This window comes from Hyposmocoma kahamanoa, unplaced genomic scaffold (genome assembly GCF_003589595.1).
Source record: "Hyposmocoma kahamanoa isolate Upper Pololo Valley unplaced genomic scaffold, ASM358959v1 99879, whole genome shotgun sequence".
Taxonomy (NCBI): Eukaryota; Metazoa; Arthropoda; class Insecta; order Lepidoptera; family Cosmopterigidae; genus Hyposmocoma; species Hyposmocoma kahamanoa.
Genome location: NW_020656077.1, coordinates 8066672 through 8091407, shown reverse-complemented (window position 1 = coordinate 8091407; position 24736 = coordinate 8066672). Strand labels below are relative to the sequence as shown.

General features: G+C 37.2%; 2 protein-coding genes across 3 annotated transcripts; both read left to right on the top strand.

The window, feature by feature from the left end:
• The first annotated feature begins 457 nt into the window (after positions 1-457).
• On the top strand, positions 458-6770 carry LOC113239407 (probable 39S ribosomal protein L45, mitochondrial). 2 transcript variants are annotated; one of them, XM_026476407.1, is made up of 5 exons: positions 458-537; positions 622-865; positions 4189-4577; positions 5028-5328; positions 5606-6770. In XM_026476407.1, the coding sequence occupies exons 1-4, from the start codon at positions 514-516 to the stop codon at positions 5316-5318; spliced, it is 948 nt and encodes a 315-aa protein (XP_026332192.1). In that variant the 5' UTR covers positions 458-513; the 3' UTR covers positions 5319-5328; positions 5606-6770. The 2 variants fall into 2 exon arrangements, with proteins under 2 accessions (XP_026332192.1, XP_026332191.1); XM_026476406.1 differs by having other exon boundaries at positions 5028-6770.
• An 893-nt stretch (positions 6771-7663) lies between these two features.
• LOC113239494 (polycomb group RING finger protein 3) lies at positions 7664-17231 on the top strand. The gene is made up of 6 exons (XM_026476525.1): positions 7664-7769; positions 8222-8374; positions 11908-12050; positions 15453-15539; positions 15629-15772; positions 16923-17231. The coding sequence occupies exons 1-6, from the start codon at positions 7664-7666 to the stop codon at positions 17046-17048; spliced, it is 759 nt and encodes a 252-aa protein (XP_026332310.1). The 3' UTR covers positions 17049-17231.
• Positions 17232-24736: the final 7505 nt, after the last annotated feature.

Here is a 24736-nt window from a genome sequence, read left to right as displayed (position 1 = left end):
AAATATTTTTGAAAGACGGCACGATAAATTTGATTATTTTTGCAATACACTCAAGAAAATTACAAATAAACGGAACGTATTTTGACTAAAAATGGCAGAAAAAACAAAACACCATAGACAGGTTTTATTACTCTTAGACAGTCAGTTGTTTAAAGCAGCACAAGAAATACACTAAACAGCCTTCTCATAAAATGAAATAGAAGTTAATTAAATATATATCTTTAAATATTATATATATTTTCCAGACTTAATCTTATGTCGTTAATGGAGAAAAAAATTTATGATTAAATATCCACTTGACCCGTTTTAGAAAATAGAAATAGTGATTTTTTTTTACCGGTTTTCTTATTACTTTAAAGAAGTAATACACAACCATTATTCATTTGACGTCGTATTTTTAGGTTATAGAAGTAGGTTTTCTAAAATAAGAGATTACCACTAGTTAAATAAAATTATATTATATCAGATCTAGTACAACTGAGTGTTCATCTGAAGCTGGATATAGTTCCTAAAATGGCTAATTCAATAATTGCCAAGGTAAGCGAAATTTTACTTGTATTTTGGCTCAAATTGAAATACATACTTGATTTATTGTTAATAAAAAGAGTATTTGTGGTACAGGTAGTCTCGTTGAGACTAGTGCCTGTAGCTGTGCTGACACAGCCTTCGCGCACGACTACCACCAAGCACTACAACCCAAAGTATAAGAAAATGCGGGCTCAGAAATACATGAAATTCGAATTGCCAGACTTCAGTGAAAATGCTCAAGACATGTCGCAAGAAAAAATGCGACAAAAGATGAAGGAACGTGGTTTGATTCCACCAAGGCCTTGGATGGAGCGTGCATTTTATATTTCTGCCACAGGTCAGTGACTAACACTACTTTCCCTATGAACACTTATGGCCATGGTATGGAATGGACCAACAAATAGAAGTCGTGTCCACGCTTATAAGTATCTAAACCAATAGGGCATTAAATCGCAAAAAGAGCAATTGCTCCTCTGTCTTCATTTGGTCAACCAACTGCTTCAATCAAGCTGTACTGTAAATGTAATAAAAACTTGTAAAAATTCCCCAAGTAAAAAGAAAAAACATGTTGGTGTATCATATTTTCATTGAGTGGTATATTGTGTTTTCATAGTTAACATTTAAGTGTTTTTTCTATATGTGTATACTATTTCATTTATATTTAATTAAAATTGTAAATTTAAATTACAAAAACAATCAAAATTATCAAAAAGTAGCTAAGTGTCCTTTTCCTACACATACTTAGAAGACATAAAGAGACCCATTGTTAGGTAAATCGTTATTGCATTATTTATTTCATTGTATGACAACACATTTTGCAAAAGTTTGTAGTTCAATTACATTGGGCCTTACACTGCTGCCTTCAACTCATAATCATTGTTGGATGTGCACAATACCCAATTTTCTGTACCCACATGTGGATGTGCAGGGAGCCTTCTTGACATTGAGTATGTAACTAGAAATAGAGACAAAATTTCATTTAATTTGTTTAAAAACTATTCTGTCATGTCATTACGGTTACAACTGCGCTCCAATTGGCGAACCCAAATTTGCATTAGACGGGTGTCGTCTACTTATGTCCCAGAGTGACACGCGCAGTAGCAGTGCCCCTCAGTAGGGCTAGCACAATACGACGCGACTTGCATGAGATCTCTATGCGAGAATAGCAGTATCTCACGTTTTATGTCATTCTCGCGCCTTTCCTGCTAGCCCTACAGGTCTTTGGATTTAAAGCTCTGCCACTGTGGCATTGCAACTGTTATGGACAGGCATGTAGCTTACCATCAGAATTTTTTTTAAATTCTAATGTAAGTGTGCATTTGACCTCCATCTCACCTGATGGAAAGTGACGATGAGGTCGACAATGGAGCATGCACACCTATATAATGCCTAGGCACTCTCGCCTTGAAAAGATCCAAGTTATAATGTTCAGGCAATAAGTCTGCAGGCAGGGAATTCCACTCCATAGCCAGTTCGCCATATAAATGTGGAAGCGTAACGCTTCGTGCGAATCTTTGGAATATCCACAACATAGGGGTGGAAACCAAGCCTACGCCTAGTCCCCCAATGATTGAAAGGGGAAGGCGGAATTAAATCGTTGGTCAAGTACCTATCTACAACTGTGCTGTCATCAGCATACGCAAACGTACCTGGAATTTACATATCATTGATATGCAGCAGAAAGAGAGTTGCAGACAGTACGGAACCCTGAGGAACTCTACAACATCTATCGCCATATGTTCGGAAGAGTAGCCTTCTAAGACCACTCGAATGGAACGTTCACTCAAGAAATCCAAGATCCAATTGCAAAGGTCAGTGGGAAGCTTGCTTAAAAGGCTTGCATGCTCTGGCACGGTCTTGACAGGGTCTGCCCTGTCAAAGGCTGTCCAAAGACACTGCAACTGCTTCGCCTTGCTTTTGTATAGCCTCGCTTCATATGTGACAGGCATACACAAGAAGATCCCCGGTAGATCGCCCTCGTCGGAATCCATACTGGCGATCACTGAGGAGGTCATTGTCTTCAAGGTATGACAGGAGACGGTTGTTGAATACACGTTGCATAGTCTTGCAGAGTATGGAAGTGACTGAGATAGGTCTATAGTTGACAGGGTCAGCTCTGCTTCCATTTTTGGGCACAGGTTGCACGTTTGCAAGCTTCCACGACCTGGGAACTACACCAGTCTCAAGTGAGGGGCGATACTGGCGTGTGAGAACAGGAGACATCTCAGGCGCATAGTTACGTAGGACTACCGCTGGAATTCCATCTGGCCCGCTAGCTTTAGTCACGTCAAGATTCCGAAGAGTTCTAAGTACCTCTTTTTGGCGTATGCGAACTGGCGCCATAGCGCAGCCAGCCTGAGGTGAGGTAGGTGGTACGTTCCCTGCGGCATCCAGACGCGAACTCTCTGCAAAGAGTGAGGCAAAGAGATATTCGCCTTCTTTTCTGCAGTATGAGCCAGCGTGCCATCCGGCCTCAGCAGAGGTGGCAAAATGTGGGTGACAAAAGTTACTTTGGACCGCTTTGGCCAGGGACCAAAAGGATTTGTTACCTGCTGGATAAGAGGCAAGCTTAGCCTCTTTGCGGCGCCCGCGGTCGAACTTGGCCCTACGTAACACGCTTTTGCACTTCTTGACGGCTGTATTAAAAGCTTTCTTCAGATTCCGAGTACTCGGAGCTTTGCGCAGTCGAGCATCTGCCCATGCTTGATACGCGGATTGCTTTTGTGCTTAAACCATTGATGAGCTTGGGGTCCATAGGGTACATCGGAGTATGGTATGTAATACTCCATACCCAAACGCAAGACCTCGACTACAGCATCAGCACAGCTCGACGAGTCTCATGATGAAAAGCAAACCTGCCAAGGATATGACGCAAAGAAATGGCGCATTTCATCCCAATCTGCTGATCTGTATCGCCACACCCGTCCTATACCACTAAGGCCCTGATCGGGTGGGGAGTATACGGATACAGTTTTCACCAGACAATGGTCGGAAGTACCCATCTACAACCACAGAGTATCGGGCCGGATCAGTTGTCACTTTACGCGTCTCTCTCTCAGCATGATCGGTCAGCTGGTGTGGGAACAACCATTCTTGATGGTGTGCATTAAAGTCTCCCAGAATGACTAGTTGCGCCGCTGAGTACCTATGCTGAATCTCATCAGACGTCTCACTCAGATATTGGAACAGCTTGGTTGTCTCCTGATCTTCAATGTGCGATCGGTAAACACAGCACTACACTATTTGTGCAATTCCTGTGTCTACCAGAAGCCACAAAACAGAAAAACTCGGTGCCCCAAGGTTTTTGAGACGCTTGACACAGATGTCATCACGAACGTACAAACAGACTCCGGCACGAAGTAGAAACCTGTGCTGATGCACGTTATTGTTATAAAAAACCAATTAGAGTGGATTGTAGATCTTGTTTCCTTATTCCAGAAATGTCAATAACTTAATTTCACTAAAAATCTCGTTTACATTAGTTATGATAAGGATGGCAGATATGATCAGTTTATGAAGAGCCTAAGGTTATGAACACAATAATAATTGATTCAACATTTTTATATCCACATATAAGCTATACTTTGTCAAGTCTTTGGATTGTATATTTCTTAAACAAGTTCTGTTTTTTCATTAATTGATTTGTTGAATTATTTTCAGGAGGTACCTTTGAGCCATATGTTCCTCCAGAAGGTGATGGCAAAGCGTCTTTGGTGTCTACATCTCGTGCTAAACAAGCAGTACAACACCTTGAGAAGAAATCTAAATCCATGATGGCTATACGTAAAATTAAATCGTTTGAGGAAGATTTTGACAGCAAGGAGTTTGTTGAACAGGCGCAGAAGATCTACATAAAAGCCCACAAGAGTCTTATAGATAATGACAAACATACTCTAAGACAGTATGTTACGGAGAAAGCATACCCAGAGTTCAGACACAATTCATATGGCAAGACAACTCGTTGGGAATTTCTGGAATCATTGGAACCACCAAGAATAGTGCATGCTCGGTGTACAGATGTTGTTAGCAAGGAGAATATTTTTGGGCAGGTACGCTTGGATATGTTAACTGAATCAAACATTGCATGTAAGCTCTTTGTCATTTAAGTAGTAAGTGTTTTTCTATCATCAATTTGTTTGTTTTCATATTACAAGTTAAACCGAACATTAATATGTTTAGAAATAGATTATACTCTTTCTATTTCCATAATCTCTACAATTACTGTGCTAAAAATGTATCCAATGCAGAAAAAGTTAAATAATGTCAAAAAGTTAGTCATTTTAGCTTGCATAATGGCACAAATACTAGAAGGTTCTCTTAAGTATTTTACGATTGCATGTCACAGACAAGTTGAATCATAATCACCCTAATAACAAGCTGGTTTATCCACATTAGCCTTTGCAAAGTCTTGTTGAAAAAGGGCTTTCATATTCTTAAGAAAAATATTATACAACAAGACCTTTGAAACCTCTCAAGTCCTAATTTGTCGTGTTTACCAGGTAACTGTTCGCTTCCACACAAAGCAGCGACTTAGTGTATATGACCGTTTCGGGCGGCTGATACACGGCAGTGAGATCCTCGCCAAAGACGTCCTCGAGTATGTGGTGTTTGAGAAACATTTGTCGAATCTGTATGGCACGTGGCGCGTCCATGATAAGATTATACCGGACTGGGCGCCGCCAAAGGAACCCTCCAAGCTAACGCGGACAAGAGAAGCAAAAGCACCAGTTGAAACAGCAGTAGTGGAAAAAGAAGAGTCTAAAAATACACCTGCAGTTGCTGACAAGTAGTATTCAATAAGTAAGTGTAGGCAGATATAAATATAATCAAACTTATTGCTGGTGTTTCATTGCTGTTTTAACAACTAAGATTAAATTATAATTATACTTTGCCACTTGGACACTAACAATACCTAATTAAAATGATCTTGGTGTGTATCAAAATTACCACTTCGTTCCTACCAGTGATATTAAGTAGACCTATTATAGTAGAACAGCTGGGACTTTATGTCGCATATTTTGTTCTATTAACTGAACATTTCAACTATAAAATATTTGAACATTTTCAATGATTTCAGGTCGCAGAAATGATATGTGATTGTTTAGCGGTATCTTAACACTTCATTATGATTCAGTTACTTCGGATGCATTGTGAAAAAGTAAATGTTTAGTTAAGTGTATAACCCAGACCTTTTTGTGTATTGAGACCTACTGACACTGACTACCAAACAACTTTAATTTGGGAACGAAGTTTTCCCAGTTCCCTTAAATGATTACATTTATTACTAGTAATACGTGAACGTTAGTCGTAAGAATTACTTCCTTAAGTTTAATTTTCTGTGGTAATGCTCTTTACCACCACTTGAAATACGGTCATATGTTTTCATTACACCTGTTTAGTTTGTAAGTGTATTATTAGCAAGGTCTGTTTGTGTTAGTTTGTGTAATAGTCACGTAATGTAACTGGTTTCATTATAGAAGAAGAACTTTGAAGACATTCATCGCCGTTTGCCCCGTGTCGCAAAATGACACGGGGCCGTGGGGGTCAAAATGACCAGCATGAAACTGGTGGCAAACGCTATGTATTTGGATAAGCCATATAACATGACCGATTCGGCCCTAAGGTTCTAAGTCTACTTTAATTTCAAGTTGAATTTAAGTTCTTACAATGATTCCAAAACAAGGAAGAAAAATATTTGTGTGAAATGTATGTCTATCTAGATCATAGGCTTCCAAACTGTTTTGCCTCATCGCCCAGTCTTGGCTCACGGCAAGATAAAAAAATTTCTACGCCTACCACCACAAAAAATAATTGAAAACACGTAGTTTTCGTATTAACACAAAAAATTACAGGGGAAAAAAATATTTTTTTATTTTGTGTGTGTGTCCTATAAGTAATTATTCAATTTTTGTTTTTCAAATGCGGTAGCACCCATGTGGGACCCCCTGAACAGCATCAACGCCGCCCCTCAGTGCTTTCGAGGCCCCCCGAGACCGCTAGGATTCTTCAGCGACCACTAAAATAGGGAAACGTTTTGGGAAACTATGATCTAGATTCAACAGACATGTTGTGTATGTCAGTTTTAGGTGGATTGGTTTATGGATTTGATACATGGATAGATGGATGCATTACGTACTGCCTAAACGTACAGGTTGAAATGCCCGACACTAAAAAATCCCATAATAGAGCCAAATAATGAATTATCTCGAAAATAAATTTATTATAACATTATACAAATGAGACCAAAAACAATCGTATCATTTTTCATCATTCCTGAATATTCTACCCGGCGATGAACGTGTTCATGTTTGAAAACAAAATAGTAGTGACCCTAAGAGTCGTATTCCAGAACTCTTCAATACTCAAGTCAGGACTTGAGTATTGAAGTGAGCACTGAAAATCATACTCAAGTCCTTGCCATTAGGGTCGTATTTCCAATACTTGAAATTATACACAAGTCTGCTCAAATCCTGACTTGAGCATTGAGTAGATTTCTGGAATGTGACCCTGAGATTGGTCAGTCACCAAAGAAACATCTGTGTAAATAGGGGGTCTACTCCCGGTCTCCGTCCGAAACAATTACTGTCAAATAAGTAATATTCTACAAAATTAAAAGATATGTATCAAGAATGAAGCTTCACTCGCATCACGCGTCTTTTCATTTGGTCAAGTATTGCTTATTTGGCTGTAATTGTTTCGGACGGAGACCGAGAGTAGACCTCCTGTTTCAATAACAGATTACAATTTCAATTATCAATTTTTTTTAAAACCGGAAAATTTGCTGAGAACCGGTAATCAAAGTCCCAGTGAACAGAATTAGACCACGCCGACGTCATCACTGCGTTTTGTTATTGAAAAAATTATTATCAAATTTATTACTCTGTTGAGTATTATCAACCTATAAATAAATGGTTTTTATTTTTTATTGAATAAATAAAGATTTTTATAGAATCACCACATTTTTGTTGCTACCACTGCACTGCTTTATACGTGACATTAAAACGCATTTGGAATAAAAAAACGCATCAGTTGACTAAATTGTAGCTGTCGAGGCTTGTGTTCTAGTTTTTTGTTTTCCTTAATTTTGCGTTTATTTGTCAAATGGATGGGGTTCAAAAACTCAGCTAAGATGACGATGGAAAGGAGGATAAAGTTAAAAACCCTCAATAGTCATATAACTTGTAAGATATGCAGAGGGTATTTTATCGACGCAACAACGGTTACAGAATGTCTTCATACGTGTAAGTTCTTTCACCTTCAATCTTGTTAGATCACTAATGGTGTGTAAAATCATCTTTATCTCCTAACTCATATACTTACAATTTATTTTTATCACTGGAAGTCAACAAAATCGTTGTACTCAGAAAGTGAGGTTAACTTTTGCTAACTGTTTTTGTATGGCTTCCACGAACTTCGCAATTGGGAAAAAACTTTACCGCCTCGCTTTCGTAAACAAAACACATCTTTTCTTTTTTTAAAAAATTACGTAACATGTTTGCTTAATATTGAAATCCTTGATTACTTGATACACCCAACTGTACAAAATTTACTAAAATTTTAAATGAAACAACCTTATTAAGAATAAACAAACATCATGATTTCTTATAACTCTGCCATCTAACTGCTTATTCATCTGTAAACAGGCACAACTTAATGAGTGACTATTTTTGAAATATGTTCTTTTGTTTTTCAGTCTGTAAAAGTTGCCTAGTAAAACATCTAGAGGAGAATAATACTTGTCCAACATGCAATATAGTTATACATCAGTCACATCCACTACAGTACATAAGCTTCGACAGAACAATGCAAGATATTGTCTATAAATTAGTTCCGGATCTGCAAGACAGTAAGTATGCCTCAGAAGTCTTTTATATTTTCATTATAAAAGACCAAATCTCAATGTTTTCACTGTATGAATTATTATTTAAATAATGCACTACTACTAATGCACTTGTATATTGTTAGTTTTCAAATTGTTTATCAAGTCTAGCTTTAAAACTATTCACTGTCGGAGCACTAATTACTGTTTCTGGGAGTGAATTCCACAAGTTCATAATGCGAAGTGGCAAGAAGTGTTTTCTGGGGTTGCTAGCACATAGAGGATTGGTTAGCTTCAGAGAGTGACCTCTCAAATGGCTGTTGTGATTCATTTGGTACATATCCTCCATGCTACGCACATTTTAGTGCTCATTGAATATTTTGTAAGTCTCTATGAGATCTCCTCCTGAATGTATGTACATCGAGATCTTCTCATGAATGTACAACATTTGTTAACTTTATTTAGTTCAGTTTGTTGTAAAGCTTAAAGAACAACTTGATACTTTATATCAAAAGAGATAATAATAATAATATGATTTGATCCTATATAATAAGATGTTACTTGGCATTAGAATTAAAAAGTAATCACAAATAGGGATTGCAAACCCAGATCATATTAGAAATCCGGATTTCGAAAACGAGGTCCACAGCAAATCTGGATTTTTTTAAACTAAGAATTCAATAGGTTCACGATTTACTTGAACAAAATTGATGTATTGGTGTAATATCAATCAAATCTTAATCTAATCTTCAGTAGGTAATTGTGATCCATACATAACACTTCACTTCACTTTTTATTTATATGGCTCCATCATTATGAGAAATGATGATTTTGCCAATGTCTTGGTCGAAAGGTAAAAAAAGAAAAACAAAACAAAAAAACATGCTGAGCTCTATTGTCACATTAACCGGTGTTGATGAGTTTGTCCATGGGGGTACTCAGTTGAGAATCTAAAACAAAAGACAACACAAACATGTAACATGTATTTATAAATATGTATTACTTGGTACGTGGTACTTGGTGTAACGGGCTGGTATCCGCAACTCTACGTCAAGGCGCCTATTTTGCGTGTAGTGGGTGCAGGGTCCTACTCATGCCACCCAAGCTCCTCCAGGAATCTCAGCAGCCTCCTCGGTTTGCTGAAGACTTCGGGGAGCGACCTTGGCAATCCAAGGTATTTCGCTCTGTAGTTGGCACACTATAGTAGGATGCGGAGCACTATAGTAGGATGTGCGCAGCCGTTTCCTCCCCCTCCATGCATGCTCTGCATAGAGGGCTGTCTGTGATACCTAAATTGAAAAGTGAAAAGGTGTTTATTGTATTGACCATGACCCATTAGGGCGGCAGTTAGAGCGCGAAGCTCTTACCTTTTAAGTTTAATTAATATTCGGGATAGACTGGCATTGAGCATTGGGAGTGCTACGCTGGCCTGTCTACAAACCGTAAGGGTGGTCCATGTATTATTATGTGAAGATTTTGTACCTTTGTGTATAGTTGTTCTGGACCATTGGTAGGGGAGGGACGCTCTGGGTTCTGGCCCTACAGCGTCCGTCTCCGACCCTTTTCTGGCTAGTTTATCTGCTGCGTCATTGCCACATGAGCCGCCCTATCCTTTAATCCACTGTAGAGTTACATGGTTTTGTATACGTACCTTGAAGTACTGACATACTGTCGGAGAGTATTCGAATGGAGTGACTCTTTACTCTTCTGGCCATGATTGCTTCTGCCACCAACTTGATGCCCATGCATTGAGCATGGAATACTGTGTTGTGGTCACCAAGTGGTGTTGATATCCTGATATTGATCGCATCGCTTCGAGGGCCGCAGTTGGAATTGTCCTTATGCAACCGGTCGTCGCCATGCAAGCGAGTCTTTGGAATTTGTCCAGCTTGTCGGTTGCGGTCGTCAGTTTGGTTCGTGGCCACCATACTATCGCGCTGTAATTGATCATGAGTCTTATCACCGCTGTGTAGAGCCATAGTGTTATCTTGGGTGAAAGTCCCCATTGTTTACCTATATTCTATGGCACTGCCAGAAGTTGATAGTAGCTTTTTTAATTTTGTTGTCCAGATGCTTGTTCCAGTCCAACTTGTTGTCCAGTATTACTCCCAAGTACTTGACTGCGGTTGATATCTGTAGTTCTGTACTGAAGAGTTTGGGTAGTAGGTAGTTACCTAGTAGTCTTTTGTTTGTAAACATTACTAGTTCCATCTTTGTTGGGTTTACCGATAGTTCGTATGGTCTGCACCATCTTTCCACAATCCGGAGAGCAGCTTGTGTAATGTCGCAGAGTGTATTGGCATAATTACCAGCATAGCTACATAGCTGATGACATCATCAGCACAGCCTACTGACATGTTTAAATATATATTATTTAAGTGGATACATTTACATAGAGTAACAATGTGGGGGGAGAACACCAAAGTTAAGAGGTTGTTTAAGTTAATGGGGCGGGGGAATTTTGGAGGAAGTAAGTTATAAAGAGGAACAGCAATATTAGGGCAATTGAAAAAATGTGTCTAGGCCGCACTCGCACAGAGAGTGATCTCGGACTCTGATTTTACGCAAAAATACAGGGGGTGCAAACATGGCCTTTAGCTCAAACGTATAATGGTGGAAGTGAAGTTTTTTGGCAAATCGCGTCGTTTAAAAAACCAGGGTTTGGTGAGAAAATTTGATTGGAGGTTACCAATAGTATCTACCAACAGTTTGTCGTGATTCCTGCCATAGTTCCGAACAGGAGGCGAGCATTTGGGGTTTGATCATGGCGAGCAGATCTCTGGGAAAGCACTTATGATATTTGCATACGCCAATTCTTGCTGCGTCTTTTGAAAAGGCGTCTACTGCTTCGTTGCCACTGATCCCACTGTGACCGGGAATCCCGGCCAGAGTTACCTCAATTCCCGCACAGTGACATCGGTACAGAGCTTCCTTAATTTGGAGGGTGATAGAGAAATTATCTTTGGAATTAAATGGTAGCTTAATGTATACATAACACAATATATACAGTCTTCTTAAAATTGCACAAAGAATTTGTCTTTCATGAGATGATCTATTTCAAGAAATCAGTTTTCTTGAAGAATATAGGTAAAAATTAACAAACATTAGCCATTAAATATTCTATAACATAGAAAAAATACAAGAACTATAGAAGTTTAACAAAAACACCACTTATTAACTGTCAATATACTATCATGTCAATATAAATGTAAAAATACGTTTAGAAATAATCTGAAATTTTTTCTCTGAAATAAAAAAGATTTTAAAAGTGATAAAGCATCAATAGTTTTAACATTTCTATGGTAGAAAATTTAAAAATTCCGTTTGAGGAAGCGTGAGTGAAAATGTAAAAAAATCCAGGTTCAATTTTAAATTGTAATTTTGTTTGTCCAGATTACATACCCTAATCATCATTAAACAGATGTTGAATATTAAGCTTGATGTGCCTCCCATGTCAACTCCATAAATACAACTAATTGAAACCTTATGGGTCTCTGCCAAGTCTTCTTGAATTGTCAGCCTAATCAGCGGACGGCAATGGTATGTTTGTTTATTTGTAGGTGAGCTCAAACGCGAACGCGATTTCTATCGCACCCGTGGCCTGACCTGCCCAAAGGACGCTGCCATGATCAACGACAAGGGTGGTGCTGGCGACGAGCCCGAGCAGCCGGACAACACTGACTGCCATCGTAAAGATGAGCAGGTCTGTAAATACAACTTGCATTTATTACATTCATTATCCTTAGTAAAAATTGAAGCTTTCTTCCTGTAAAGTTATATCTACCCCTACCTGGTGGGACCCGGGCGTGATGATATGTATGTATGTAAGTTGTATACACATTGACTGTTAACATCAACAGGCTGTAAAAATGTACATAATGTTATCACAATGCAATTTAAACATACATAATCCATTTAGAGTTGAGAATATGTTTCATTGCTTATTTATTGAATCATTTCAGAGACCTCACAGAAAGTAGAATTTTACATACTTTGGAATTCACAACATGTACAGGGTGTAATAGAAAGGGTGTACTCATACTTCAAAGTCACGGTATAAAACACATTTACACTGTAATTTGACTTCCCACTACGTTCTTTGCGGTAGTTCCAGGGCGCAAAAATTCGAAGACTTGATTACTCATTGAACTAAACACACCCACTGCACAGTACTAGTCTGACGTCAGATCAGCATACGTATTAATGAATAAAATTATCTCTCTTTCTAACGCACGCAGCAAGCACGGCAAAACAGCGTAGGTAGTCGACGAGAATCTCATTCCTTTGACGATGCCGGAAACATGTAGTTCGCGAAATATTGTTTGAGTTTAAAAATGTTATCAAGCAGTTATCAAATGTTGTCAGTGGAACGACTTTATGTTTTAGTAGGGTAATAAAGACTTAAGATGTTTTACAAAATAAATTTTATGGGTGGGGGTGTATAGTCTAACTATATTCTTTGTATATTGTAAATATTTATCTTAAATGTAATTTCTTGTGTTAATTCTTATTTTACTATAAATAAAAGTGTATTTTTCATTATATAACCTAATTTTTAACCGACTTCACAAAAGGAGGAGGTTCTCAATTCGACTATGTGTTTTTTTCGTATACGCGATAACTCCGGTATTTGTGAACCGATTTTTATGATTCTATTTTTGTTGGAAAGAGGGTACCTCCATAGTGGGCCCATTTAATTTTGAGGAAAATCATCCACCTCTAAGGATGGCTGTTCACGATTCATTTTTAAAAATAGCGCCTAAATTTTATTATTAGGAGCAATTATTTTAATGGTTGGTTTTGCTATTCTCCAATTCAAGGCGTTTTTTCTCTCTCAATATACTTTGAGTAGTGAGAACCGATTTTTATTATCTTCCTGTGTCAAATCATATCATGTCATATCAAATCTCCTTTGGCGAACTAGGGGATGAATCCGGGTTTGCACACTTTCCGATAACCGATTTCAACAAAACTTGGCAAATAGATGTCATTCCACGTACGAGGTCGGTTTTTTTAGTACTCTGTACTGAGATTATTCGTATTGCAATCTGAAAAGTATGGATACTAATAGTGTACAGAATACAGATATGAGTCTCTTTTGTTCTATCCTTCTCCAGGGTTGCAAATTTGTTTTTGTTGCAGCTATGAGTTAAAAATTGGGATTTCTTTATTATTATTGATAACTTGATGTATTGCTACTATATTACGATATCTTTAACAGCCCTGTCGTTTCCAACTCGGGTGACCAGGGTTCTAATAATAATCGCAAAAATATAACCCAATTAAACTGTGTACCATGGAAAGAGAATCCTAAAACCGACTGTGAAATCAAAGGTAGATCACCTTTGCCACCAGACTATGATGATTTTTGATTTGTCTAATGATTTTTAAGTGTTTAGACTAATCATTAACCGCCCTATGCATTGTGAGGACTAAACATTAACGCTCCATTATTTGATTATTTTCCAATATGTCGCGATTGATGGTAGCTTGCAACAGGCTCGTCAAATTTGTTGGGAGCAGTTTATCAATGGCATCCCAGAATATCCACATCGACCTTTTACTTCGCGAGAATGCTTTAGGAGGATAGTGCTACGACTGCAAAATAGTGGGTCGTTTCAAGGTTGAAAGTCGAGCAGTGGGACAGCCCAGAAGAGGTGAAATGGCACAAACAAATTGCCTTCAGTCGAATCTCTCCGCATATGCCGCAAAGAGTAGAACATTTCATGTACCGGCGGAAATATGCTTAATGCGACAGGATCGACAATTTGGGCCTTATTTTATTATGTGTTAGCTGTGCACGTGCATTGCGTGCAGTGAGTTAGGTATACTACAACAAGTATGTACATGATTAACGACCGCATGGACCGGTGAGTACATATAACCTACTATTACAACGTTGTCGTAAATAAATAACTTATACACACTAACACACATACACACAGCCAAGCACAGACACACATACACATTGTTTATGGACACTGACATACAATTATATGTAGTAGAACATTTGTCAACTACCTGTTGTGCTACTTATTACTGTATTAAAATTGCATGAATTACCTACAGGTGTACCTGAAAACCTAAACTTGCAATAAATTGATGTTATTTAAATGTTTTAGTTTAATATCAGTCTAGTTGCAATTGAAAAGAATTCAAAATATGAAGTTGAACGTATAATATGTATACATACGTATCGTCGGCTATATTTGAAAACCTCATGACTCCGTTTTTGGAGGAAATTCCCTTTTACTTTTCAAGCGCCATATCGGGCAACTGAAGCTTTAAATAAATTTGTAGGCGTTCATTTAGTTATAAAATAAAGGTGTACTTGGTGTAACGGGCTGGTGTCCGCGACTCGACGTCAAGGCGCCCATTTTGCGTGTAATAAAGGTATAAGCATATAATTATTTATGGATTTACTGTTTTTTGTGCCTACAGAAAAGTTTACATCAATGGAGGTTATGTGGTTTACAAATTTAGTCGACGATATAATGTTTTGTCGGCATTTCGTTTTTGGGGAGTTTTCTGTTCTTTTATGAATGAGGTGCTCGTAATTAACGTACTGCTAGATTTTCTCTAATTTAAAATTGAAATAATTTATATAATCTTTTTTGTAACTCATTTTCGTTTGATATTTTGCACAGAGGGTCTAAATCAAGTACACGTTTAGGTCCTTTAATATGACTACGCCTTTCTGTTACGCCCTGCATTTATTCTATGTTTGTAATTCATTGTTATTTTGTAAGATACTGCGGCTTCACTCTAGGTACTTTGATCGTAAGACGTCTTTGAGTTCCACGATACCTACCTGTAAGTTTGTGCACTCCTAGTATTTGCAAAAGCGTTGAACGTAATATGCTTGCGTTAAACTTCGGTTTGCTTCAAGTTATCACTACATTTTCAAAAGATAGGTAGGAGAGTCTCTTTTGTTTATCCATACTTTAGCTACATATGTGTATGTTAAGTTTTTTTGATGACATTCTGTGTTGTTTATGCATGTCTGTGGATCAAACATGGTTATTAGAATTGTTTCACGTAATAATAATTAGGATTTAAGTAAATAATTCCATTTTATATGCAATTATTTATTTTGGTAAAATAGGTAACTAGAAGATTTGCTAACCGGACAAACATGACGAAGCTCACGGAAGTAGATGCGGCCCTCCACACGTATTCTGGCGGACCGCAGGTCGGGAATTGCTCCTGTATACCTGAAGACACTTTAGAGTTCATGCTGTCTTTGGGTGCATATTAATATTCTCTTTATTGTATTTTCAGGTGAATGTGTGCCTCGAATGTAAATCTACCTCGTTGCGTACTTTAAAAAGAAGTTACATCAGATGCTCTGCGCAAGCTACAATAACGCATCTGAAGAAGTTTATAGCTAAGAAAGTTTTAAATGGCATTGAAAAATATAGAGAAGTAAGTTTTCGTTTCTAAGTATTTTGCAATGTACTAAAATGATGGTATGGTATGTAAACGGGCTTATGTCCGCAATTCGATGTCCAGGCGCCTGTTTTCCGTGTGGTGGGTGCCCTCGTGCCACCCAAGCTCTTCCAAGAATCTCAGTGCCTTTCTGGGTTTGCTGACGACTTCGGGGAGCTCGGCACTCCAAAGTACTTTGCCCTGTAGTTGGCCACGCCGGAGCATTATAGTAGGGTGTGAAAAGTCTTGTTATGAAAAATTTTTCTATCATTGTGTGTACATGCTTTTGACCATTAGGTAGGCTAGGGATTAAAAGACAAGTATCAAGAATGAAGCTTCATTCGCATCACGCGTCTTTTCATTTGGTCAAGTATTGCTTATTTGGCAGTAATTGTTTCGGACGGATGTCTGACGGAGATCGAGAGTGAGTCTACTCTGCATCCATCCAGCATCTATCTCCGACTCCTGTCTGGCCGGGGGGTCGACTCAGAACCTTACGATAACTCAGTAGTCGACCGATTTCTTTTCATTTTTATTCACAACACCCGGAACGTCAAATGTCGTTCATTCGAAACCGAACCGAAATGACGTCACACCCGTACCATTACTCGAACTTCTCGACCGGCAAAGGCTACAAACGTTATTGAGCACACAGTTATCGAATCAAAGTTACTAAATAAAGTCTAGATTGTGTTCAATTTTATCAATTTATTTTAATGCAAGACAAATGCAATCCGATATTTTAGGCCTTTATAGTCTTAAAAATGTGTATAAAAGAATTTTCATTTTTCATATAATCTATTTCACCGACTAACTCTGTAAATGCTGTTCAATAACGATATTGTATCCGAAGCCGAACCGAACTTAGCTCGAATGTTCTGAATAGCTCTGAAAGCGCGATCGAACGATTCGGTTAATATATCGAAGAGTTCTGTATCGGGATGCACGTCATCTTCTGTGTCGTTCTGAGCCGCTATGTCTTTTGATTCATTGTCGGATTACATGGTTGTGTGTACATACCTCTGTGAGAGCTTGGTGGTTCATGGAGTTTATATCTAAATATATTATATACTAAAAATGATAAACAGCGACGTTTTTTTAAGTTTTTACTGTGCTTTTAAAAAAAAGTAATGTATGCCTATTTCAGATTGATATCCTGTGTAATGATGAGTTACTAGGCAAGGACCACACACTCAAGTTCGTGTATGTGACGCGTTGGAGGTTTCGTGACCCGCCGCTGCGATTGCAGTACAGACCCAAAATAGATTTGTGAACCCACGCCCTGGTACTCCTGATGCATCAGGGTGTCAGCTGATACCCGCTACACAGTGTCAGGGTAACCTTTTCATAAATGAGCACGCGCCATGGGACTTGCACTATGTAAAAAGTGAAATAATAAGCTTTTCAGAACGAAACACAATATGAAATAACGACGCCTTATCTTATTATTATCTTTATAACCATTTTATGTCTTTTTTAATACATTTTTATTAGTATTTTAAAACATACATAATATAAATTATATTTAGTGCATAAGATTAATATAAATTTGTTAAATCGTGAATCATTATGCCAATATTTTGTCGATAGAGTAAAATTAAATAAGTAATTGCGTGTGCATTATACCGAGTACAAACGGTCGCAAGGCGATTTTCCCGTCAATACTTACCAGAGACATTAAAAAATCTTGTGAATCTTACATCTGCATGGCGAAAATATTATGCTGAGTGAGGGTAATTGCATTAATAACTTCCTAAAAAGAAATGGTAATGTAACCAAAAGGACAAAACCCATTTTGCATTTGCAAATGATGAAAATGATTTGCAAATGTAAATCCAGATCGTATTTGAAATCCGGATTTTTTATTTTTCGGAAAACTAAGAATTCGATAGCGGTCTACTTAAAAAATATATCAATCAAATAATTGAGATCCATACATAACACATAGGATTTGTCAATCACGAGGGCTCTTTACAGAAGATAGGCACAAATTAATAAACATTAGCCATTAAATATTTCAAAATACTATAAAACAAAATGTACAAAAAAAATTAGCAAAAACACCACTTCGACCAAAAATCAAAGGAAGTGTTTAGAAATAACATTTTTTCTCTGAAATAAAAGAGACGTTAAAAATGATACAGCGTCAATTGTTTTATCATTTAATCCGCTGCGGATTCTGTTGCACAAACTTACAAAGTTCTGTTTGCAAGTAAATTACTGTTCGATTTTATTTAAAAATCCTGATTTCTAAATTTAGGATAAATCCGGATTTTGTGAATTACGGATTTTCCGTATTGCATTCCCCTAGTCGCGACCAAAATTTATATCAGTCCTAAAACACATTATCAAATGATATTACAATTATTTCATAAAACTTCGAAAAAAGTTTGGAGTTTTTCATTCATTTTCATTTGATCATTTTAAATACGTACATATTGATGACGTTGTAAATATTTGTATCTGAATGTATCAAGACTTGCGTTTTGAGAATTTATTTTAAACCTCGTTTGCATTTGTCATGATTTTTCCAAGGTTGAGACAATTAATTATTGCAAATGCCAATAGTTGTGACACCGACAAGTCTTCCTTGACTCAACTTCAAAGTTGTTAGAAAACTCAAAAACCATCGCAGAATAATATTTAACTCTGCACTACAGAAGTAACATTGATGTTAATTATGAACCTCAAAAAATGTTGCTTATATCAATTTTCTCTAGTTAAAAACCAATATAACTAAAAAGTATATGGAAATACAAATGGAACACGTTGAGAGTCGTCAATTTTTGTAGAATTTGGGAATTGTACTTTAAATTCAAACTGCATATAATTAGGCCTGTTTTAATAAATTCCTTTCAAATGCGTAATCGATATTCGGGATCTTACTTCAATCAATGTTGGCACGTCTCGGCAGTGGATCGCGCTGACGGCAATTATGCCACGGTGTCCTTAAACATTCCGTCGCGACATCGTGCTCGTGCTTGGCCTCTCTTCAGAACAGTCTTATCGTGCTCGCATAGTCGCACTCGGCGTTCCGAAGCATTCCGAACGCTACCGAAGCATCCACAAGGCTGTCAATCCGGAGGCGGCCGGCTCGGTATCCCCAAGAATGGCGCAGCTTTGGTTTTGTAGCTACGACCATTACTGAAATTTCAATTGTAACGCCATATCATTATGATAATTGCTTTTCGTCGCCTAAAAATCTTCTACCTAGCCGGTCCGTCAATAGGCAAAGGGCCTAAGCGACACTTGAGAGTTGTCAAAGACCGTTATTAAAGCCTTATCAATCAATTCATAGTCTTGGTCAGTTGAGATGGCACCATCCAAGACGCCGTGTAGTCTATTAGTGTTATATGTATGGACCTCGTCCATTTGACTTATCAGCTGGTACGCATTTAATATCATATTGTTGTCAATGATGGTGGTGTAAACTGATATATTTTTTTACATTTGTAGGTTTATTATGGAGAGATAAAGAAAAACTTATTACTTCTTACTTTGTCTAAAGAATCGAATGACATTATTAGTTGAATAATAAAAATGTTTGTAAAAAACAATACACCTAGAGGCTGTAAATACAACCTTTCAATTATTACACAAGACAGTGGCACTTTGAACAAGTTTAATTTAGTAAATATGGCACACCTGCTTCATCACAGTCACAACTCAAAAAATGGCAAAAGTGGCAAGTTAATTATTATCTTGTTTATGTTTTCGATTAAATCCTGAACAGTCCTCAAATGTAACTTTATAGTAGCAGCAGACTGAGTATCGTGTTGCCTCATGTTTGCGCCGTAATGTTGTTTGAATTTACCTCGCGAAATAGAGACACTTCCATCTTTGAATCGCATTAGAAATGGTTTGATTGGCTCAATATTTAGCTCCTTATGCCATCCTTTTTCTGCACATACCTTACTCGCACATAGCCTAGCGGACGAAGATAACTCTTCCGCCTGTTGAAATTTCGTCGACAATTGCAATGCTCGCGAGAGCAACCGCCTCCGCTTATTATTGTAGTGAAAACAAACCGAACCGAAAACTAAAGAAAACAATAGAACTTGTAAGACATCAACAATCGCTTCCAGGCCGAGACAGGGAGCCGCGATAGCTCAACTCTCGGTGGTTTCATGAGGTATTTGTGCTCCCAGCTTACCTACTCGTATTTATGCCAATCAACGAAACTTATTTTAATCATAATACGGTCTACCAATTGAAGGGGAGAACATGCCAACATGGTTCGCCGGTTTGGTCTACCCGAAACTCAAATCGCGCCACCACTATAATTCTTTCAATTTATTTATTACAAACTAGGGAACTTCCTGTATACTCCCATGACAGAATCCATGAAATGAAGATTTTGGACTTGTCACACTGTTGCAGCCGGTGTGCGATATGGTCAGTTTCTTATATGAATTTTAATTTTCTCTTATTAAAAATGTTATGGTACTGTCTAGTTAACGTTGTTGTTACTTCGTGGTCATTTTAGGAAATTAACAATGCGTTTTACTCACTGGTCAACGTATTTTAAAGTCTTTTGTATTGGCGGAATAATCCCCTGGTGTTTTTAAACGTGGAAGCTTTGATTCGCATTTTTTTGCCAAGAGTGTTTATAGCTTTAAGAGTGAAGACATTTCTTGATTTTAAGAGAATATGTCAGTATCAGAAGAATAAATAAACCGGGTTATTTTTAAAATTCTAACAACCTCTCAGGATTATATTACTAACATAATAAACAACTTTTGTACCATCACTTTTAATAATTCATTAGATTGAACGAAATTTGTACGAAAACAAAAATAAATAGATTTGAATAGATCGCCCTGAATCGCTCTGGGGTCGTCGCGGAGGACGCTTGTACGTTTCAACTTATTCTACCAAATATAGATCTAAAAAGTGTCAGACAGTACAAAAAAGCTTCAGTTTATTTTTGGTAAATTTATTATATTTTGTAAAAAGTCATGTGAACAAAAGTTGTTGTTTATTATGTTCAATACTCGGAAAAAGGTGTTCCACATATATAGATACATGTATAGATATAGCTACAAGGTGCGACATAGATTTGTTAAAACCACCAAATATTAATTAATAACTTTTTCGAATTCCCGATTTCCGGAAATGATTTTACTGCATCGTAAGATAAAACTACTTACCTAGGAAGTTGAAGTTGTATTTTAAAGTAATTCTAATGGTGCCATGTAAAAAATTGCATTCAGGTACTGCATTACTTTTTACCAAAGCAAAGAATAAAAACGAGAATGGTCACTCACCGTCCCTCCCTAGCTTTAGATACCGCACTGCGCCCCGCATATTGACATATCAAGACTGTCAGTTGTCATGGCACCATTAGAATTACTTTAAAATCCGACTTTGACTGCCTAGTCAGTAGTTTATCCTAAAACATTTCCGGAAATCCGGAATTGGAAAAAAAAATATTGGGTGGTTTTAATAACTATATCGCTCCTTGTAAATATGTCTATATATGTGGAACACCTTTTTCTGACCTATGATGATGTTAGTAATGGAGTCCTGAGACGTTAGTATTTTAAAAAGAATCTTGTATAAAGAGATTGATTTGCTTAAATTTGCATTTGGATTCGGTAAATATCAGAATAATTCGAAAAATTAATTTATGGTCGCCGAACAGAGGCGCCTTTGAAAGCTGAAATAAATAATATCGTGAATCAATAAAATTTGGTATTGTGTCGGGCGATTTTATGAGTGATGCTTAATTTTACAAAGTGATGTCAAATTACACTATCGCGTGATATAACAAATTGTATAATATTACTCGTATTACTTGCACATCTCTATTTCACATTGTCCAAATCATGTTATTTACCCTTTTATCATTGTTATTGTGATTGATTAAATAATTAGCATTAACTTAAGGTTATAATAGACGCCCGTCTTCGTTTATCAGTAATTGTCTAATATTGGATATGTTTTCGAGATAACAGTTCTGCAACATCAAAATTACGAAAGCTTATACCTTAAACTTATAAACCTGCAGACGCCACTAATAACTGGTAAAATCCGAAAAGAGTACCGCCAATAAGGCTCAATTTTATTTTACTGTATAGCGGCAGAATGAAATGGAAGCGAATATTGTACATAGCATAATGAACTTTATGGTCAATGGTAACGTACGAACTAGATACGAGCCAAAATCTTTCGCGGAATTCTCGCGAATGCACGACCTTAGAGTACGTTATGCTATGTACAACATCGTTACGAATAAGTTACGAAATTCACTTCCATTCCATTCCGCCGTAATATAATTGAGCCAAGCAAAAGGTTAGCGGCTTGCACACCGGTTTACGTTATGTCTCTGAGGTCCCGGGCTCTATCCTCGGCCGGGTCAATATAGAAAACTTTTCAATATTGTCTCGGGTCTGGGTGTTTGTGGAACCGTGGTTGTTTCCGATTTCCATAGCACAAGTTTTTTATTTACTGACTTTGAGATCGGAGCAACGTAAGTAAATCATAATAAATATTTGATATTTACCGTAATCAAATCCAAATAAAGCAGTTTAAGTGAAACTCGCTAGTTGGTGGAAGGGTTTCTTATTTTGATATTGACTCACCCGGGGAATGCAGTGACCCGAGAGTTGTGCAGTGCTTGACGTCAAGTCACAAAAAACAAATCGACTCATCCGAAGAACAGAGTCCGATGTGATTATATAGCGAAAAGAGAATAAGTACGTTACAGAATAATTTCATTATTCAAACTTAAGGCCTACGTAAAGGTGTTTTGAGAATTTATATATCTTGTTTCGTTTCGGAAATTATAAAATTGAACAATAGTCGATCTGACATTCACAGCGAAGAAGAACGAACGAAATGTACTATGTCCTGAGAATAAGTAGCCTTGCACATAGACCTTTGTTCTACGGATGTGTCGAAATAATTTATTGATTCTTTGCTCGCGGCTGTATTAACAATGTACCAAATTACGTCTGCGAATCGTGTAAATTTAAGAGGAAATGCAATAAATGCTAGGTTTACGTGAGATACCATAGTCAGTGAATTCGCGTCATCATGCCGATCGATGCTTGAATATAACTTACCTATTTACATTTAGGTTATAACTATAATCAACCGCGATTATGAGTTACATTTACCGCTAGTATACTATATTTCTTATGGACAGGTTATGCTCATTAACGCGTATAAACATGAAAGTGGGGTTTGTCGGCAGTAAGTACACAGATGCGTCACAAAATCATAAACAAGTTAATATGAAAATGTTTGTGTCCATTGTTAATTTTGTTATGCGACAATATAACGTGATGTCGTTTTATTGCATAAGGAATCCACACGACAGCTAGCCAACTAGACTAAACTAAATACAGAAGGTTCAAGAGTTGCTATTTGTATTTCCAATACATCTGACAGATATACTGTTATGATACTCAATATAAGGTATATTTTATTGGCAAGAACATTATAGGACAGACAAAATACCAATAACGATATTATGTAGCGCGTTCATCATCGAGTATACATGTAACCAGAAATAGAGACAGAAATTGTTTGAAAACTATTCTGCCAAATCATTACTGTGACAACTGCGCTCCGATTGGCCCGCCTGAATTTGAAACAATTGGCGGGTGTCGTTAATTGCTTCTCAAGTTAAACTGGTCTTAAACTGGTCGTTCGAATCGACCAGTTTAACTTGAGCTTTGCTGTAACAGACGAAAATTGAAAAATTACACATTTAATATTTAATAATGGATTAAATATGATTCCGTTTGTTGTTTCCCACACCACCGAATGGAACAGCCTCCCATTGTTAGAGATGTCTTTATTACAATATATAAATAATATTTTTGGAATATACGGAGACGTACACACAGGTCAGTAGTTGGCGCTGTACTATTTCAGCTTTCTAATTTGTTATTTCAGCGCAAGCGAAAGTAAATATTTGAAAGGGATATAAGGCCCATTTACCTGACGAGTTGCCAGGGATGGATAGCCCTTATTTCGTCTCTATTTCTGGTTATATACTCGATGGCGTTCATAAAGAATCATTCAGATAATTAAGGTAATTTCATCAATATTCGTAAAATAATATTAAATTTTAAAAGACAAACCTAATTATTGAAGGGCAAAATGTAATTTTATTTTGTGACAAAATTGGTAACGCTATTAATAAAGATTTGGTTGGATACTGGAGGTGGGTGGTAAATAAGTTACACTAAGAAAAAATCACAATGATCAGCCGTCTTGTGACTTTTTACGAAGGAACGACGTTTCAAAGAGTAACTATTACGTAAATACAAATAAGGTTATTGTACTAAATTGATCCAAAATGATAAACTCGCCGCATGGTCTTTTAATGCGACAGTCGCAAGCCTATAAGACTTATTGCGGATCAACTTCTCAAATGGAATTAAACGTTACTTCAAAGTGAACAATAATAACAAGTATTAGAAAGTAACCGTGTGCCAAAACCGTATATCGTACTTTAAGTGACAGGCGTGACAAAATCACGGTGATTTGTCACTGTGATTTTTTTGTAACTGGAACCACATTTCCCCCATGTCTATTGGATACCAAGTAAATAAGTTGTTCAAAAAATTGCTTGACTGTTCCGTGTGGATTTTACGAAAGAAATGACATAAATTGATCGATTATGTAGTGAGCATGTTGGAAATTTTTAAAGTGCACTTAATTTTACGCCTGGCATTGGCGACCTCTCGAAGCACATAGTACTTAATTTGTCCTATCCTGTAGGAATTCCTAAAGAACTTGTTAATAATTTTATAAACAAAGTATAACGTGCAGAGGTATAGCATAAGTGTAACTTATTTTCGCGGATGATGTGTGATGCCTTGCACCTTCGTGGTGACACTTATATAAGCCAACTACAGCAATATAAGAATACAAAATATTTATATTTGTCTATGGGGAGCTATTTATTATTACAGTTACATATTGCCTTCCAGTCAGTATCCTCTG